General features: G+C 40.2%; 1 protein-coding gene across 2 annotated transcripts in view; it reads right to left on the minus strand.

Moving 5' to 3' along the window:
- Nucleotides 1–3,163: 3,163 nt before the first annotated feature.
- Nucleotides 3,164–21,539, minus strand: part of TBC1D32 (TBC1 domain family member 32) — a 503,914-nt gene continuing 485,538 nt past the window's right edge. For both annotated transcript variants that reach the window (XM_073627171.1, XM_073627170.1), the window contains exon 34: nucleotides 3,164–3,637. In XM_073627171.1, coding sequence (XP_073483272.1) covers nucleotides 3,524–3,637 — 114 coding nt within the window. In that variant the 3' untranslated portion in view covers nucleotides 3,164–3,523. The remainder of the gene's footprint in view (nucleotides 3,638–21,539) is intronic.

Genomic DNA, 21,539 nt, shown 5'->3' on the forward strand with positions numbered 1-21,539 from the left:
CAAACCAGCAGGAAAGCTGCAGGTACACTGCACTGCACCCGGGGTGTGGGTAAACCACAGGGTATCAGTGTGAAAGAAGCCCTATACTATTATGCCCAGTGTATTGCTTCACACAGACCCGAAGATCTCTTCTTTCCTGCTGCTGGCACCACTCTGGAGACCGCTAGCTGGGATAAGATTCGGAGTGCAGTTGGTATCGCTCTGCATGGGACAGGAGCCAGCACTACAGAGGCAATGGCTTATGTGGCTCTTGCTCCCTACTACAGCTCCAACTTTACAAGTAGTCCCTCTGCATTGCACTCTGATGCTCTGGAATGGTGGGTCAGCAAGCCCAGACCGTGATCTACCAGTCACCTGTCCGCAATCTACTGGTAGATCGCGATCTACAGGTTTGCTGACCACCGCTATATATGATTTGGGTTAATTTTATTTGATTTTTTTTTCTGCTTGTTTTTAAACTACTGTATTCTGTCTGTTTTGTTTACTATCAAACTGAATTTTTGATTATACAAATAAACACCTGTGTATGTAAATTATAGCTTGAGCTACTGAGGTCTCTAAACAATGGATGCAATTAAAAAGGCTTAATAATGTGAAAAGGAGCCCAATGCTCCAAGTCCTATGTCACAAAAAGAATGCAAAATATTAATATGCAATATTTCATATTTACCTGACTAAAATCCAATTGTATTATTTTAATTATCATAATAAGGAAAAAACTTTGTATAAAGCAACTACACATCCCCATTTAGTGGAGAGATTGTAACAGACAAATAGAGCTGAGCTTTGTGTCAACGAATAGTGCCTCACAGTTTTACTCTTCAAACTATAAAAAAAAAATCCTAAAACTAAAAAAAAAAGATTTAAAGGCGTAAACAGTGCTGACTTATGCAACATTATTTATTCCTCAAGAAGTTCAAATATTTCCATGATCCAGTGCTTTTCCACTTTTACATTAAAAAGACCTCCTTAGTTTAATACATTTTTAGTTTAATACAACCCCTTAGTCAACAACAACAGCAAGAACAGCCTAGTCTGCATTTTGTGCATACTTGGCCACTGCAAGATTAGCAAGTAATAGCTAAAGCAAAAAAAAAAAAAAAGTGATTACTTCATGTATTGTGTTCTTATCGTTAAGCTTCAGAACTGAAATATTAGTTATCATGTACAATGTGCAGTCCAGCACAAAAAGGCTGGAAGCAGGTGAAATTATCAGAGATGTTGATAGCCACTGGTTTGTAAGTGACAATTTAATTAAACCGAGTATGCTGTGCTGCCAGACCAGAAAGTTATGCTCAAGTAAAGCTACTTAATCACAAGGAAAATTTTAATTACTGCTGGTTTCTAATATGCAAGAACAAAAGTTTTAATTTAGCTTTAGTAATGAAACCTTTAATCACTTTCAGGGCGGATTACATATTCTGTGCATGTTGAACAATGGTAGAGAATACTTTACTGCAAGCCTAGTCCAAAGTTCAGGTTCACCTCAACAAGAATTCCTTTTTCCTAGAAATACCAGAGAGTGTTGCAATTACCCAACAATCAGCCTCATGTCAGAAAGTAATTTGTTTTTGGCTCAGGACTCTTAGAGCAAAAAGCAACCCCTAACCTTTATTCTTCTGCTAACCCCCATCCTAACCATACTCCACAATGGTGTAGTGGGTAGCACTCTCGCCTAGCAGATTGAATCCCAACCAAGACACTACCTGCCTGGAGTTTGCATGTTCTCCCTGTCCCTGCATAGGTTTCCTCCGGGTACTCCGGTTTCCTCCCACACTCCAAAGACATGCTGGTAGGTTAATTGGCTTCTGTCTAAAATTGGCTCTAGTATATGAATGTGAGTTAGGGACCTTAGATGGTAAGCTCCTTGAGGGTAGGGACCGATGTGAATGTACAATGTATATGTAAAGCGTTGCGTAATTTGACAGTGCTATATAAGTACCATAAATAATAATAATACTCCAAGGCTTCTTTTGAAAATACTTACCATTTAGACTTCTCTAGAGTCTAATGATTCATGCCAGGCTGCTGCAGAAACAAATGTATGAGTGAAGTGCTGTTAATGCTACCATATAGATCCTCTAGATCCAACAACCACTAGCCATCATGGTTGAGCCAAATGCCTGAGCACCATGCATATAGAAGGCATTTCAATAATACACTGGCTTCGTGCTAAACAAATCCCCGCTTGCTTACAGTAATCTCTAACCTATTTTCAGATTTCTACACATGAAATTAAATAGACCTAGACTGGAAGTCACCGAAGCACTGGCGCACGTGTGACAAATTGTTATTTTGTGGTACCATAGGATTTGCAACCTATGTTTGGACTCAGAATGAGGACATTTGAAATCACTTCACTTTAATGTCATTTTTTTATATTTGCTTGCATGTAAAAATTATTATGTTTGAATGATTTTTTTCACTAGAGATTTACACAAATAATGGAGTAATATCGTTTATGATCACTAGTATGCACTTTAAGGGTACAGGCGCAGCAACAATTATTCGGTTTATATAATGATTCGCATTGCAGGAACACAATAAGGTTGCCTGCAGCCACCTCGTTTTCACATATTTCTAATGCCCTGTACACAGGACTGGTTTTGCCGTTGGAATAAACTCTGAAGGTTTTTCCGACGGAATTCCACTCAAGCTGTCTTGCATACACACGGTCACACCAAATTCCGACCGTCAAGAATGAGGTGACGTACAACACATATGACCGGACAACACGTACAACGTCTCGTACTTGCTTCAGAGCATGCGTCATTTTTGGTACATCGCAATAGCATACAGACGAGCGGTTTTCCCGATAGGAATTTGTTTCTTCGGAAAAATATAGAACATGTTCTCCATCTAAGTCCGTCTGAATTTTCAACGTAAAAAGTCCGATGGGGCATACACACGGTCGGAATATACAATGAAAAGCTCCCATCTGACTTTTTCTGTCAGAAATTCTGACCGTGGGTACGGAGCATTAGTATTAGCACTGGTGGCATGGGATAATACAGCCCTTTGTAATATCATGATGTGTGGAGACACAAGCAGCCTCATACTGTACATGCAATCAGCACACCAACTTAGATACATGAATAATGTGTCATAAGAGCATGCTTTTAAATGTGATAACTTTCATATCATGTAGAAATAACAAATACAATTGTTTTAATTTATTTTATTTAGCATTTATTAAAAAAATATTATCAAATCAATACTGTACAAAAATACTTCTTACAATTATTTTCTAATATTCCTGCTGTCAACATGGGAGCGGATTACTCAGTTGATCCCCTACTGTATATGCCATTTAAGTTTATTGTGTTTTAATCTAGAAGTTGTTTTTGCAGAGAAGAAGAATTAGTTTTTTCCTTCTAGATATTAATAATAAACATGTCACATACTTCGTTTGATCGCTTTTAACATAAATGTAGGTATATGCACATTTTCTTTTTTCGTCATTTTAGAAAGATGCTTCACACAATCACTGTCTTCCATACATGGTCTTCTTAGTCTTCATTTTTTAATCAAGTGCAAAGTTTCTCATTTCTTTAAGGACCACAGACCTGTACTTCTGTTCCAAGCTTTCCATATATTCCAGATAATCCCCAACTTGAAATCCACAAATGGCTTCTTCCTATTAAGAAAATGTAATATTAATCCACCACTGAAACTATATATCATAATGAATGAGAGTATATTTAAAGGCAGAGTAGCAGATAAGTGTGCATCTACACTTATACTAAGAGATGACTGATTGATTGACGTGGTTACTGTATATTAATCTTTATATTATTATTAAAAAAAAAAAAAGGCTATAATACTAAATATATATGCTCATTAATTCAAACAATATCCACTCAAGGATTCACACGTTTAGCAATACTGGTCTCATGTATTAAAGTGTGCAAAATTGGAGCTGCTGATGATTTTAACATATTGTTGCTTTTGTTAGATATAACACAAGGATTCTGTTGTGAGGCAAAGCATTATAATGCAGCCCTCGGCGCACAGTTCTACACACACTTCTAATGCATCTGGAGTGTGTGCAGTAGTAGCAGGTCTGAGGAACGTTCTTACACAGGCTCTGCACATGCATGAAGTCTTATGATGGTGTTGCTGGACATGGTGTTATAATGGTGCTGCTAACACAGGTAATATTATATTAGTGCTACAACTGGATGTAATATGTTAACAATTAATGAGAAATGTAGTATTATATTAGTTTTGATGATGGATATAGTATTATAATAATTCTACTTAGGGATGTATTATGATAATGTTGCTGTTGAGGGATGTAGTAATACAATAGGGCCATTGAGAAATGTGAAATATTATTTCTGCTAAGGGATGTAGTATTATTATAAGGGCTTGCTCACACTTGACTACATTTCTAACACTTAGCAAACACTCCTATAGCGTTAGTGGCTGTTATACTCACTTTAATGAGCTTCTGTATGGGCATTAGACGTGCATTTTACAAGCGTTAATGACGAGTTTAAAATGCTCCCTAAACGCCCTATGGGCAGTTTTGAAGCGTTTGATGAGTGTTAAGGTGTGTTAAAACTGCTCCACAAACGGCTATTCCATTACATTTAATAAGCTAATCTTAACGCCCCGCAATCACACCGCAACTGCCTGTCATAGCGTTTGCAAAGCGTTACCATAGACTTGAATGGGAGGCGTTGAAAGGCTTCAAATGCTTCCTGACTGGACATGAGGCTTCAATTTTGAAGCGACATGATGCTAACGCTTCATGTTTTGATAGTGTGAACAGCACTATGTGCTGTCCATTGTATCATTTGCACAGGCGTTTGAGGGGCGCTTTTAACGCCTCTTAAAGGCCTGCTTTTAATGCCAGTGTGAACTTAGCCTAATTGTGCTGCAGTATATAATATTATAATGGATCTGCTGAGGAAAGTAATATAATGGTATGCACTGTATATAATATTAGTAATGGTACCCCTGCAGTATATAATATTATAATGTTTCAGCTGCATCATATAATATTATAATGCTTTTTCTAATGAAAGTACAATTCTAAAATTTCTACTGCAGTACTCCTGCATTATGTAATATTATAATGGTTCTGCTGAGGGCATTAAAGTAGAACTATAGGCAAAACTATATTTTTCTTATTGGATAGAGCAAGGGAGGGTTATAACCCCTGTCAGATTTTATTTTCGCCATCGGTGTCCCATTACGGAGATTTTCTTTCACTACCTGTCCCATAGCCGAACAGGAAGTGAGCGGAAATCCCTACAAATGAAGGGAATTTCTTGGGGACCCCAAGGTCACCAGAACTAGTGTTTCCATTGGAAGATTTCCCCTCTATTACTTTTCTGGGGACATGCAAAAATTGGAGATTTTCTTTACCATTATCTTTAAAAGTGAAAGTAAAACAGGACAAATAGAGAGGGTGAATCTCACTAATGGGGGCGCAAACATTAATAAAAACTGACAAGAGTTCTAATCCTTCTCCCCTCTATCCAAAACTAAAAAAAAAAATGTTTTGCCTTTAGCTATACTTTAAAATGATATGTTTATGCTGCAGTATACAAAGTAATGGTTGGTTCTGATAGGGAAAGTAATATCATAATCATACAGCTGCAGTATGTACAACAATGGTATTGAGTAGTTTGGACTCTAATATACCAACCACAGTCATAAAATCACTTACACTATAGCTAGTTTGGTTAGACACCTATTATGTTATCAGTATGTTGTTGTAACCTTTTGGGACAATTTTGAAAAACGTGTTAGACTTATTAGACCACCTGCTTGACAAATAATACAGGGGACACTAAGAGGCTGTATTTAAATAACCTGCAATCACAATTAAACACTGCTTATTGTATTTAGTATTTTTTCTGTGGCAAGTAAGGGGCACCTGGGTTTTGTATGTAACAGAGTTTAGGTAACCTATAAAAAGCAACAGTTTTTTGTACTTTGTTCTTTCCTCTCTGTGGCAGGAATCTAGGGCACTCTAGTAAACCATGCAAACCTGTCAAGTACAAACTCTATCCAGATGGCATCTCTCGTAAGTTTAAGTTTTCTTTCTGTTCTTTGAAAACATTTTTAACTGCCAGATCTGCTTTCACACATTTAAATCCTAGTTATTCTGTTTCATAACTGGGCAGAATAACTGAGAAAAAAAACTGCTCCCATGCCATAATTGGAGCTTTCTTGGCTTGGATCTTGCATAAGCTCAACATGTAGTGCAAAGGTGAGCATGGTGTTTCGGGGTAATGCTGGAAATGGAAATGGGACATTTTAGTGTATTTTGAGTGAACATATATTTTAGTTATTATTGCAGTTATTTTTATATAACATTTTTCTATCATTTTAAAATGATGACATTCTCACTCTTCTATTTTTGTGGTTATTGTATTATAGGGATCTGTAGATTAGCCACCAGAGGGAGCTCTATGTGGCTTATTGGAATCTCCCTGTCTGTGCTTAAAATGTAAGTCAGGGCAAAAAAAAAAAAATCAGTACTTCTTAAACACATTGGACTGCTGTTGAGTTTCCAGATCAGGAAGTGAAGGGAAATATCCCCATTTTTCACCTTTCTCTACTCTATCCAAAAAAAGGTTTTTGCTATACATAAACTTTAATGCTTCTTTAGTTTAGAAACATTTTAAATCATATTCAGTGTTTCATTTTCAATAAAATCAGTTTAGGTATAATGTATTATATTTCTGCATATAATTTAGCGAAGACTTTAGTAAAGTTTTATGTAAAAAAAAACAAAAAACATTTTTATAAACCAGTAAACACTGTGAAGGTGATTATGTTCATTCTTTTCTGAAAAGTTGAACTTGTTATTTTTTAGACATCAGTTTAAGATGTACATAATTTCATAGATGTGCCTGAATATCTGTTAAAGCTGGATTTTGAACTTGTACTTACAGCCAATCCATGGATTCCGAGGTAGGGAGGTAGAAGTCTTTGATGTAAAGCCAAAAGCTGTGTGTTCTGTACAAAATCAATCCTATTTCAATCCAAGGGTTGCCTTGAGTAAATAGATACCAAGCATACCAAATCTTAAACGTGCATGAGACTGTGAGGTCGTAAAAAACAATGGTACTCAAAATTGTCCATAGGTGAGCTGTTACAGGTTATTAGTTTGGAATTAACCATGAATTTTGGCTCTAGAATGAATGTTCTCATTACGAACGTTCACAGTAATACCTTACTTGTGTAGCACAATTTAGGTTTACATATGTGTGCGCCCTATGGGCACATTTGCATTTGGGTGTGTATGGGGGTGATAAGGTTACTTTTGATATTTTGTTTTATTACTTTTTTATTTTATTTTTTATAGTATTTTAGTAGCCAGGGATTGACAGCTCTGAACTCGGGAGTGCTAAAATCCTCATCAGTTCTGGGTTATTTAGTTACAGAGGAGATCAACCAATGCACTTACAATGAGCGCCTTCCCCTCTCAGACATTTTACTGTAGGCATTGCCAGAAAGGAGGGGGGGGGCTAACATTCAGAAACATTCCTAAAACAGTGAACAGGGGGCTCTAGAACCGCCAGGACCACTTTACTAAATCAATCAGGATGTTTATAAATGTACCTTGGTAGACTATAGCCTACACATGTAATAAGCAAATTTTGCTTTCATAATATATAATAAGAATCAATACATAGAAATAAGGTTATCACAACATCGCCAGACATTGATAACATTTTTTACATAAATCCTATCCCTTTTAAATACTGTATATAAATTAAAAAAAAATGTAAAATTGTACATTTTCTTTAAAGTATGTTCAGTCAATATCATATTTTTATAATTGATAGTTCCATAATTGATAATCACCAGTATGTAAAGAAAAACTAGAACATCTAGTTTGAAGGCGTAAAAAGTATTAAAATGAAAGCATTAGGGGGAAAAAGTTCATAGTAGTTGTGTTCTTTCTATGCCTCTAGTAAGAGATGTAAAAAGGTATTTGCCTGAAAACATCTCATGGATTGAAATAGGATTGATTTTGTACAGAACACACAGCTTTTGGCTTTACATCAAAGACTTCTACCTCCCTACCTCGGAATCCATGGATTGGCTGTAAGTACAAGTTCAAAATCCAGCTTTAACAGATATTCAGGCACATCTATGAAATTATGTACATCTTAAACTGATGTCTAAAAAATAACAAGTTCAACTTTTCAGAAAAGAATGAACATAATCACCTTCACAGTGTTTACTGGTTTATAAAAATGTTTTTTTTTTTTTTTTTTACATAAAACTTTACTAAAGTCTTCGCTAAATTATATGCAGAAATATAATACATTATACCTAAACTGATTTTATTGAAAATGAAACACTAAATATGATTTAAAATGTTTCTAAACTAAAGAAGCATTAAAGTTTATGTATAGCAAAAACCTTTTTTTGGATAGAGTAGAGAAAGGTGAAAAATGGGGATATTTCCCTTCACTTCCTGATCTGGAAACTCAACAGCAGTCCAATGTGTTTAATTACGGTATGCATAACTGTATCGGAAAAAAACATGCAGATATCCCTTTCTTCAACTTTATTTCAGGATGAAGCAACGGCAGCAAGTCAAAACAATTCAACCTTGGCCTACTATTTCCCTAGAAAATAATCACCCATATGTCCCTGCTGATATTGAAGTGCATTGTTGATCTAGGCTCCTAGGGGCCATGCCCCAGGTCAATGACTCCCAGCATGTAGTCAAATTGATCTGTTGCCCCGATAGTGCCTGCCACAGTTCAGCACCCATATCACCTAGCAGAACCAGTGGTACAGGGCCAGCAGAACATTTCCTGTTGTTACTCAGGTATAACCACTGATACTAATGATTCCTCTAGTTGCCTGTAAATGGCTACCAACGTATTGGGGGGGCATTCTTCCTTCCACTGACCAAAAAAGAGGGGGCTACATTGAACATCAGTGTTAAAGGGAAACTTTTTCACTGACCACCATAAAAGGGGGTACTTCAACACTTTCCGCAAAATATACAGTAGACCACCAATGTAAAGGGTGTATTTTCACTGACAATCAATGTAACAGGCAATTCCACACTAATCATCAAATAAGGGCTATTACACTGAGCAAATATTTAATAGGGGTATTTTATATGGGTGTGCAAAGACTGGATAATCTCTTTAAGCATATGGGTGCTTTAAAAATAATCTATGGTGGTATATTTTTTTTATAGATTCCTTATTTATAGGTTATGGGAGTACATATCAAAACACACATTATGTAACAGGCATACACTTTATTAAATGATAGAAGTACATATAGCCTAATCGTAACAATCCAGGAGACCAGCATATGTAAAATTCAAACATATATCGTAATGGCTGTCAGTAAGACCACTTCTTTAAAAATCTTTTCCGCTGACCCGATCTGTCTAAATGAGGTCTTCCATTCAGTTTTTTTCCTCGACCTCGGCCAGCCACATGGTTATAGTAGGGGGGTCGGGTCTGTTTCCAGAGGTCAGGGATACAGCTCTTAGTTGCCATAAACAGGGGAGGAAAGACCGTTTATAAGCCTTCCATGGTATGAATGAATGAAAGATTTATAGAGCGCTGTAAATGCGAACTGAATCGCCTCAAGGCGCTAATGCATTTGGTGTTGTCAGCTTCTAAAAGAGGAAGGTCTTGAGTTTTTTCCTGAAAACCAGATGGTTTTCTTCCATGCAGATGTGGGGCGGAAGTGCGTTCCATAGTCGAGGTCCTTGGACTGCGAACCTTCGTTCTCCCTTTGCTTTGTAGCGGTATTTGGGAATGAGAAGGAGGTTTTGGTTAGATGATCGAAGACTGCGATTGGGTGTGTAGTGTTTTATTTTCTCTCGAAGGTATTGAGGCGCATTTCCTTGCATGCATTTGTGGGTGAGGCAGAGGGTCTTGAATGTGATCCGATTCTTTACGGTTAGCCAATGTAGGCTCCTCAGGGATGGGGAGATTGACTCCCAGGGTTTTTTCCCTGTTAACAGTCTTGCCGCCGCATTTTGGATGAGTTGTAAGCACGCAAGCTGATATTGGGGTAATCCTATATAGAGCGAGTTAGCGTAGTCGAGTCGGGAATTGATGATTGTTCCAACTACTGCTGCTTTGTCCTCCTCTGGGATGAAGGGGATAAGTCTACGTAACAGGCGGAGGAGATGGTGGGATGCACTGACTACTGATCCTATTTGTGCATCCATTGTCATTTCTGAGTCAAAGATAACTCTGAGACTCTTGACTTTGGTGCTTGGGGAGATGGTCTGTCCTAAGATGGTGGGAGGTGTCCACAGAGTCTTGGTTTTGGCATTATGGTTAGCGTGTAGGAGAAGAAGTTCTGTTTTTGAACCGTTGAGTTTGAGGGAGCTACTGGTCATCCAGTCATCTATCATAGTGAGGCATTTTTCTAGTTGTTGAAGGTGGTCTTTTTGTCCGGTGATGCGAAAGTACAGTTGGGTGTCATCAGCATATGAGTGGAAGAAGAGGTCCAATTTTCTGATGATTTTGAGGAGTGGGCAGATGTAGATGTTGAATAAGACTGGTGATAGGGGTGAACCCTGCGGGACTCCACAGGAGATTGTGCGGGTTTCAGAGGTGAATGCTCCTAGTTTCACTATCTGAGAGCGATTCTCTAAGAAGGATGCAAACCATTTTAGACCAGGGTCTGTGACTCCTGCTACTTCTGTGAGGCGGGCGAGTAGAGGTATGGTATGATGGTGAAGAAGGAACCAAGCTGGGTTTAAGGGGAGTTGGCAATCTGTACATTTTTGGGAGCTTCATCTGGATTTAGACCGGAATCTCTGGATCTGAGTCACACAACCAAAAGACATGTAGAATATCTCAGAGTTCATTACCAATGACGGTCTGAGGAGTGTGGATATAGTCTATGAGGTTTAGCTGGAGTCAAGTACCATCTTGTCAGAACCTTGTAATTCAATTTCTGGTATTTGGAACATATAGAAACTTAATGAGAGAATAACAGAATTCTGTCAGGCTACTATAGAGTAAAAGTTAGCTGCAGATCATGTTCCTATTTGGTAATGAAGGGCGGTTTAAAATCCCTGAGAGGGGCATTGACCAGATTATACATAAGAGAGACTGGGTGTCTTAGTAAAGTGGTGGCTACGCATGTTCTTGCAAAAGGAATAAGGTCTCGCTTGAATGCTAGTGCGGGTTGGAGAGTGGTGAGAAAGTGAGAAAGTTGGGCCTTGCGCCAGAAGTCCAAGGATTGAAGCTGTGGGTAAGGATCCATCGTGTGGGTCATGGGCCAAGGGTTTTCCAGAGTGATCTGTTGGGCTTGGAATATGCCGGCAGAGGCTAGCTCTTTGAAACGCGATCCTTGAATTACCGGTCTGAAATAAGGAATTCCAAGAATAGGAAATGGGGGATAGGCCCTCAGATATTCCCACTGTATGTGTCCGGTGCCCTGAATGGAGATTAGGGGTCGGGCGCATAGAGATTAGGGGGGCCCCTGCGCCCCTTATATAGACGGGCCACAGCTGTTCAGTGCTGTGACCAATATGGGAAGAAACATGAGTTAGCATAAAGTACAGGTGAATGTATTCAGAGACACAAATAGACACAATAAATATATATAAGGTATTAGGGTTGCAACGATACTGATACTAGAGCACAAATGCTCTGATGCTTAATCTGATACCTGTTGTACCAGGCCCGGCGTCCTCAGCATAGAAGAAGGGGCTGGGCATCCTCACAGATGATTGGTGCGGCGGTGGGGGCAGTAACAAGCACCAATCTCACTGTATAGCTTTCAATAAAGCACCTGACAGCCGCTTCTCCTCCTCTCCCTCCCACGGCTGTCAGCTGCTTTATTGAAAACTATACAGTGAAATCGTTGCTTGTAACTGCCCCCACCACTGCACTGATCACCCCGTCTGACCCCTGTGTCTTTCCTTGGCTCCCCGGGTCCTCCTCTGGCTCCTGGTGTCCTCCTCCAGGTCCTCCGGCTCTCCAGGTCCTTCTCTTGTCCTCTCCTCATCCCAGATCTGTCAGGATGGAGAGCGGAGGAAGGATCCAGTATATATGTCATTTAACAAAACCGTCCTTTTCTGAATGCGCAGAGTCAGTGATCACTGACTCTGTACCTTCATAACTGAGCCCCCGTCTCCTGTTCATTCATCTTCAGTGCAGCTGAGTCTGCAGAGAAAGGGACTGGGGAATCTAGGTTCTCAGTCCCTTTCCCTGTCTCAAAAGGGAGATGTCAGGGGTCTGTTTAGACCCCTCATATCTCACCAAAGCCACCACCCCACCCCCCCTCCCCCAACAGGGCTGATAGAGAAATATAGTAAATAATTACTTAAAAGGGTAAATTGTAAAAATAATAAAAAATAATAATAAAAAAACCTATTGAACCCCCCCCCCCCCCCCCCCAGAAAAAAAGAGAAAAATAAAGAAAGCATTGTAAAAAAAAAAAAACAAAAAACAAAAACATATATATAAATTGTAAAAAATAAAATAAAAAAACAACAAAAGTGAAAATGTCCAAATTGGGCCCAAAGTGTCAACATTTTGTGTGGCCACCATTATTTTCCCGCACTGCCTTAACCCTTTTGGGCATGGAGTTCACCAGAGCTTCACAGGCTGACACTGGAGTCCTCTTCCACTGCTCCATGAGGATATCACGGAGCTGGTGGATGTTATAGACCTTGAGCTCCTCCACCTTCTGTTTGAGGATGCTCCACGGATACTCAATATAGTTTAGGTCAGTCTCCGAAAGGAGGGGATCATGCTCTGCTTCAGTATGTCACAGTACATGTTGGCATTCATGGTTACCCCAATGAACTGTAGCTTCCCAGTGCCGGCAGCACTCGTGCAGCCCCAGATAATGACACTCCCACCATCATGCTTGACTGTAGGCAAGACACACTTATCTTTGTACCCCTTACCTGGTTGCAGTCACACACGCTTTACACGATCTGAACCAAATACGTTTTATCTTGGTCTCATCAGACCACAGTCATGGTTCCAGTAATCCGTGTCCTTAGTCTGTCTTCAGCAACCTGTTTTCAGGCTTTATTGTGCATCATCTTTAGAAGAGGCTTCCTTCTGGGACGACAGCTATGCAGACAAATTTGATGCAGTGTGCAGTGTGCAGTGGTTTGAGCACTGACAGGCTGACCCCCCACCCTTCAACCTCTGCAGCAATGCTGGCAGCACTCATACATCTATTTCCCAAAGACAACCTCTGGATATGACGCTGAGCATGTGCACTCAACTTCTTTGGTTGACCATGGTGAGGCCTGTTCTGAGTGGAATCTGCCCTGTTAAACTGCTGTATGGTCTTGGACACCGTGCTGCAGCTCAGTTTCAGGGTCTTGGCAATCTTTTTATAGCCTAGGCCATCTTTATGTAGAGCAACAATTCTTTTTTTCAGATCCTCAGAGAGTTTTTTGCCATGAGGTGCCATGTTGAACCTCCAGTGACCAGTATGAGAAAGTGAGAGCGATAACACCAAATTTAACACACCTGCTCCCCATTCATACCTAAGACCTTGTAACACTAACGAGTCACATGACACCAGGTAGGGAAAATGGCTAATTGGGCTCAATTTGGACATTTTCACTTAGGGGTGTACTCACTTTTGTTGCCAGCAGTTTAGACATTAAAGGCTGTGTGTTGAGTTCTTTTGAGGGGACAGCAAATCTACACTGTTATACAAGCTGTACACTCACTACTTTACATTGTAGCAAAGTGTCATTTCTTCAGTGTTGTCACATGAAAAGCTATAATAAAATATTTACAAAAATGTGAGATACTGTATATATATATATATATATATATATATATATATATATACACATACACACACACTCACTGGCCACTTTATTAGGCACACCTTGCTAGTACCGGGTTGGACCTCGTTTTGCCTTCAGAACTGCCTTAATTATTCCTGGCATAGATTCAGCAAGGTGTTGGAAACATTCCTCAAAGATTTTGGTCCATATTGGCATGGTAGCATCACGCAGTTGCTGCAAATTTGTCGGCTGCCCATCCATGATGCAAATCTCCCATTCCACCACATCCCAAAGGTGCTCTATTATATTAAGATTTGGTGACTGTGGAGGCCATTTGGAGTGCAGTGAGCTCATTTTCACATTCAAGAAAGCGGTTTGAGATGATTTGAGCTTTGTGACATTTTTTGTATTATCCTGCTGGAAGTAGCCATCAGAAGATGCACACACTGTAGTCATAAAGAGATGGGCATGGTCAGCAACAATACTCAGGTAGGTAGTGGCATCTAAATGATGCTCAATTGGTTCTAAGGGGCCCAAAGTGTGCCAAGAAAATATCCCCCTCACCATAACACCACCAGCCTAAACCGTTGATACAAGGCAGGCTGGATCCATGCTTTCATTTTGTTTATGCCAAATTCTGACCCTACCATCCGAATGTCGCAACTGAAATCGCGACTCATCAGACCAGGCAATGCTTTTCCAATCTTTATTGTTTAATTTTGGTGAGCTTGTGTGAATTGTAGCCTCAGTTTCCTGTTCTTAGCTGACAGGAGTGGCAACCGGTGTGGTCTTCTGCTGCTGTAGCCCATCTGCTTCAAGGTTCGATGTGTTGTGCGTTCAGAGATGGTATTCTGCATACCTTGGTTGTAACGAGTGGTTATTTGAGGAGTTACTGTTGCCTTTCTATCATCTCAAACCAGTCTGCCCATTCTCCTCAGACCATTGACATCAACAAGGCATTTTCGTCCACACAACTTCCGCTCACTGGATATTTTCTCTTTTTCAGATCATTCTCTGTAAACCCTAGAGATGGTTGTGCGTGAAGGACCCAGTAGATCAGCAGTTTATGAAATACTCAGACCAGCCTGTTTGGCACCAACAACCATGCCACGTTCAAAGATAACTTAAATCCATTTTCTTTCCCATTCTGTTGCTCAGTTTGAACTTCAGCAAGTCGTCTTCACCACGCCTAGATACCTAAATATATTGAGTTGCTGCCATGTAATTGGCTGATTAGCAATTTGTGTTACTAAGCAATTGAACAGGTGTACCTAATAAAGTGGCCGATGAGTGTGTATGTATATATATATATATATATATATATATATATATATATATATATATATATATATATATATATATACACACACAGTTATTTCAGCAGCTTAGACACCACTTTCCACCTGCGTTATTGCCGAAAGACGGCTACAGCATGGGCTTACTTTGTTGGGAGGGTGCCCATGTATGTGCGGGCAGCATGCTCTGTGATTGCTGTGTCCTTAGGACACAGCTAATTACAGATGGGGTGAAGTGTCCAATGACAGCTGATCAAAATGTAAACATAAGCCGGTTATTGGCATTTCTTTCCTCACACTGACAGCCTGAAAGGAGAGGTGAATCTGATTATCAGAGCAGTTCCAACAGTGCTCACCAGTGCTGCCAATCAGTGCCCATCAGTACCTCCTCATCAGTGTCACCTATCATTGCCACCTATCAATGCTCATCAGTGTCACCTATCAGTGCCCATAAGTGCTGCCTATTAATGTCGCCTCATCAGTGCCCCCTATCAGTGGCCATCAGTGCAGCCTCATCAGTGCAGGAGAAAAATTTACCTGGTTGGAAAATTTTATAACAAACTATGAAAAACCCAGTGGTGATTAAATACCATCAAAAGAAAAGCTCTATTTGTGTGAAAAAAAATGCTATGGGTAAAGAGTAGCATGACCGTGCAATTGTCATTCAAAGTGTGACAGCGCTGAAAATTGGCCTGGGCAGGAAGGGGGTAAAAGGGCACAGTAGGCAAGTGGAAAGGGTGTTTCAGTTTTCTCACATGTTTTCATGCAATTTAAATGTGCTAAAATGAAAATGCTGGTAATCAGATTAGTGTGAGTTGGTTGCTTCCAAACAAGCTGCTGATTAGGCCTGTGTTTCCAATTCACACTGGAATAAATACCAGTGTAAGTCCAGTTCATTACTGGTTTATTCACTTAGCGGCCAGTCGAGCCTTGATGAGGGGGCACTTAGACCCTTGAAATGCCTTGGCTATTTCTTGAATTGTACTCCTGATGTTTAATAGAATAAAGTTGTATTTGGATCTCTTAGCAGTGGTGTGGCTTACATTTCAACCCTTCTCACATTATCCTACCTTTGTATGACCTGTACAATAATGCATCTAGTGCGCCATTCTCAACCTCCATTTTTAACCCCCTCAGTATCAGCATGTTTCTTCATATCTAAAAAATCGGGTCAAAAACTGAGAGCATTTTTAAGGGGAACAGGTTTTTTGTTCAAAATTGTTGGTCGTTTTTTTTCCCTTTTTATAGTAAAAAATAAAAAAAAAACCTTGGTGGTTATTAAATACTACCAGAAGAAAGTTCTATTCATCTCACAAAAATGATATAAACTAATTTGCATAATAGAGTAATTGTCAGTCAGACTATCACAACACTGAAAACTGAAAAAGGGCCTGGTAATGAAGGGGTATTGCAAGTTTGTACTCAAGTAGTTAAAGTCTCTGAAAATACATGCAAAGCTATAGAACGGTATACACAGCTAGCTTCTTGCTTTGTACTCTTAATGCTACTGAAGATCACAAATATCTCAACACAAAGACGGTAAAGATCAGTGTTACTACTGACTCTTTAAGTGTCAAAGAAAAATGTACAGCAAGTTTGGCAATTACCTAAAGCAGATGCTTGGCTTCATTTGAAAGATACAATCTGATTGGCTGCTGTACGGAAGTAAATTTGGTTGTGTAACAGTATCTAATGAAAAAAAAAAAACGACACAACATACAGCCAGAAAACACATTGAAATTAGATATTCAGGAAGACATAGGCAGTAGATAAATGAAAGCCTTAAAGGCTTAGTGTTATCAGGCTAAATAAAAACAATAATCCATCATACTCCCTAGAGATTGAAACCTAAAACTTGCTTTGCATTTTTCATTTACTGTACATTTGTTTTCAGGATTGGTTGTTTATAAAAAAAAGTTTTGGATTTTTCTAAAGACAACTTTGACCACTTGCGGCCATAATTATTTATGTAAAACATACAGACAGGCAGTGGAGTTAAAGAAAAGGCTGCAGTAATTTAGAAAACATCACCCAATTATAATAAGTCTTTATGGCTAATGTAACTAGCAAAGAATTCCCTAGATTAAAGCGGAGTAATTAAACAGAGATTATTGTGCCACACATGAGAGCATACTGGTTGGGGAAAATGATAGAGCTGGTTAGGAAGGATTCTATGATCTTATTATATTATAGTCCAGTTTTCAATTATATTTCTTAGGACAGTGGAGCTAAGTGTTGTTTAATTAAATTAGAGAGGAAAAAGAGAATCTATAAATGTAATTTGTCGCATTACAAATTACAGTGCGGTAGTTTCATTAATCTACTAATATTCAATACACTTGGATATAACCTTAATAATGTATATATATATCCACAGTTGTGCTCATAAGTTTACCTGGCAGAATTTATAATTTCTTGGACATTTTTTAGAGAATATGAATGATAACACAAAAACTTTTCTTTCCTTCGTGGTTCGTGTTTGGCGGAAGCCATTTATTATCAATCAACTGTGTTTACTCTTTTTAAATCATAATAGCAACAGAAACTACCCAAATGACCCTGATCAAAAGTTTATATACCTCAGTTCTTAATACCATGTATTGCCCCCTTTAACATCAATGACAGCTTGAGGTCTTTTGTGGTATTTGTGGATGAGGCTCTTTATCTTCTCAGATGGTAAAGCTGCCCATTTCTCTTGGCAAAAACCCTCCAGTTCCTCTAAATTCCTAGGCTGTCTTGCATGAACTGCACATTTGAGATATCCCCAGAGCGGCTCAATGATATTGAGGTCAGGAGACTGAGATGGCATCTCCAGAACCTTCACTTTATTCTGCTGTAGCCAATGACAGGTCAACTTGGCCTCATGTTTTGGATCATTGTCATGTTGGAATGTCCAAGTACGTCCCATGCGCAGCTTCCTGGCTGATGAATGCAAATGTTCCTCCAGTAATTTTGATAACATACTGCATTCATCTTACCAACAATTTTGACCAAATTTCCTGTGCCTTTGTAGCTCACACATCCCTAAAACATCATCGATCGACCTCTGTACCTTTCATCATAGGCCTTGTTGACTCCTCTCCAAATGTAGTGTTTATGGTTGCGGCCAAAAAGCTAAATTTTGGTCTCATCACTCCAAAAAACTTTGTGACAGAAGGTTTGTGGCTTGTCTCTGTACTGTTTGGCGTATTGTGAGCGGGGTACTTTGTGGCATTTGCGTAGTAATGGCTTTCTTCTGGTGACTCGAAAATGCAGCCCATCTGTCTTCAAGTGCCTCCTTATTGTGCATCTTGAAACAGCCACACCACATGTTTTCAGAGAGTCCTGTATATTTCACCTGAAGTTATTTGTGGGTTTTTCTTTGCATCCTGAACAATTTTCCTGGCAGCTGTGGCTGAAATTTTAGTTGGTCTACCTGACCGTGGTTTGGTTTCAACAGATCCCCTCATTTTCCACTGCTTTATTAGAGTTTGAACACTGCTAATTGGAATTCTCAATTCCTTGGATATCTTTTTATATCCCTTTTCTGTTTTATACAGTTCAACTACCTTTTCCCGCAGATCCTTTGACAATTCTTTTGCTTTCCCCATGACTAAGAATCAAGAAACGTCAGTGCAGCACTGGATGAAAGATGCAAGAGTCTGTCAGGAGTCCAGACACTTATTGACCTTTTATACACACACACTAATTACAAGCAAACAGATCACAGATGGGGATGGTTACCTTTAATAGCCATTCAAACCCCTTTGTGTCAACTTGTGTGCATGTTATTTTGCCATGTGAAAAAACGAAAGGCAAATGCTACAAAATGCACAATAAAAAACATGCAACCCACAAATGATGATTCTGCCCCCAGGTGACACCACTATGCACTCTGGCCAGGTAAATAGTGCCTTGGTCACCTAGCACTGCAATGGGAGTAAAGGTAATGTGTCTCATGTTCCCTCATATTTGGAGGTACTGAGTACTTCACCTCAATCTGCAAGGCAAACATAGCAGAGGGAGATTTCATACAGGATAAGCAAATGGAGGCAGAAAATTAAAGAGAATCTGTTGCTCCGTCCTGCATTGGCAAAGCACAAGTTGACTTTAATCCTTAAATGAATAGAAAACATAAAACATACATGTAAATGATTCAATATGTATTTAACTTTTTACCTCTCCAAATGTTTGTATAAAACTGTATATACACATTCCTCCACTGGACAGATTTATATAAAAGCAATTTGAAGAAATGTACAATTTCAAGCCAAATGTTGGTTCCTATAAATGTCAGATCTGTCATAGACAACATCTCCAGAAAAATGTATCTGCCCAGCTGATTTTTTTTTTTTTTTTTTTTTAGCTTTCCTTCATCCAAGGAGCAACCTAATCTGTCCAATGATTTGTCTTAATATATAACAAGCTATACAATACACGTATGCACGTCCTTTACCAGGAAGCATCAGATCAATAATATCTGACACCGTCATGTGAATGTTTTTTAAAAGTACAACTTTTTTGACAGAGAAAATCATTACTGATTATGGAATAATATTTCACATGATTGATTACTCACGTGTCTGGTGAACACCATCTTATATCTATCTAAAATTAACCTTACTTTAACCACTTCAATACTGATCACTTTTACCCCTTTCCTGCCCAGGCCAATTTTCAACTTTCAGTGCTGTCGCATTCTGAATGACAATTGCACGGTCATGCAACAGTGTACCCACACAAAACTTTTCTACATTTTTTTCCCACAAATAGAGCTTTCTTTTGGTGGTATTTGATCACCACTAGTTTTTTTTATTTTTTGCTAAATAAATAAAAAAAAGACAGAACATTTAGAAAAAAAAAAAGTTTTTCTTTGTTTCTGTTATAAAATTTTGTAAATAAGTACGTTTCCTCCTTCACTGACGAGCACTGATGAATCTGCACTGACCGGCACTGATGAGGAGGCACTGATGAACACTGATGATGAGGCACTAATATGAAGCACTGATGGGCACTGTTTGGTGCCACTGATAGGCAGCACTGATGGGCACTCATAGATGGCACTGATAGGCAGAACTAATGGGTAATGATGGGCGGCTTACATGCAGCCTGTGTCACATCAAATGCAGCATCTGTCACATAAAAAACAGCCTCTGTCCCCCCCCAATGCAGCCTCTGTCCCCCCCAAATGCAGCCTCTGTCCCCCACAAATGCAGCCTCTGCCCCCCCCAAATGCAGCATGCCTGTGTCCCATTAAATGCAGCATGCCTGTGTCCCATTAAATGCAGCATGCCTGTGTCTCATTAAATGCAGCCTCTGTTCCCCCAAAAGCAGCCTCTGTCCCCCCCCAAATGCAGCCTGTGTCCCCCCCCAAATGCAGCCTCTGTCCCCCATTACATGCAGCATGCCTGTGTCCCATTAAATGCAGCCTCTGTTCCCCCAAATGTAGCCTCTGCCCCCCCCAATGCAGCCTCTGTCCCCCCCAAATGCAGCCTCTGCCCCCCAAATGCAGCCTCTGCCCCTCCCAAATGCATCATGCCTGTGTCCCATTAAATGCAGCATGCTTGTCCCCCCCCAAATTAAGCCTCTGTCCCCCCCCAAATGCAGCTTCTGCCCCCCCAAATACAGCCTCTGTACCCCCCAAATACAGCCTCTGCCCCCCCAAATACAGCCTCTGCCCCCAAATGCAGCCTCTGTTTCCCCCCAATGCAGCCTCTGTCCCCCCCAAATGCAGCCTCTGTCCCCCCCAAATACAGCCTCTATCCCCCCAAAATGCTGCCTCTGCCCCCCCAATGCAGCCTCTGTCCCCCCCAAAATACAGCCTCTACCCCCCAAAATGCAGCCTCTGTCCCCCCCAAATGCAGCCTCTATCCCCCCCAAATGTAGCCTCTGTCACTTCAAACCCACCCTTCTCCGCACAGCGGTACTTACCTTGGGTCTCCTGTGGTGTCTCCTTCACACTGGCAGCAGCATTCTTCCTGTTTCCTCTCTCGGGCACAATGAGAGATAGAAACAGGAAGTGACATCTAACTCAGGGCAGATGTCAATCAAATCTGAAGCGCCGAGTAGCTTCCGCCCGGCGCCTGTAGTATCTATTACTATGGCCGGGCGGAAGCTACTCGGCGCTTCAGAAAGGCAACTAAACGCCCGCAAATGCAGCGCCATGTCTGCTATCTCGTGATTGCATAGACGTGGCGCTTCCCATAAGTGCACTGTGTCTGGCGTCGCACTGTGTCCGGCATCCGAACACTGTGCACTTAGGGCCCTTTCACACTGGGGCGGGCGGCGGTGGCGGTGGTAAAGCGCTGCTATTGTAAGCGGCGCTTTACCGTCGGTATGCGGCAGCTAGCAGGGCGGTTTTAAAAACCACCGCAAAACGCCTCTGCAGAGGCCTTTGCAGGCGGTATAGCCGCGCCGTCCCATTGATTTCAATGGGCAGGAGCGGTGAAGAAGCGGTATACACTCCGCTCCTTCACCGCTCCGAAGATGCTGCTAGCAGGACTTTTCTTACCATCCTGCCAGCGCCCCTC

The sequence above is a fragment of the Aquarana catesbeiana genome, linkage group LG04 (genome assembly GCF_042186555.1).
Source record: "Aquarana catesbeiana isolate 2022-GZ linkage group LG04, ASM4218655v1, whole genome shotgun sequence".
Classification (NCBI taxonomy): domain Eukaryota; kingdom Metazoa; phylum Chordata; class Amphibia; order Anura; family Ranidae; genus Aquarana; species Aquarana catesbeiana.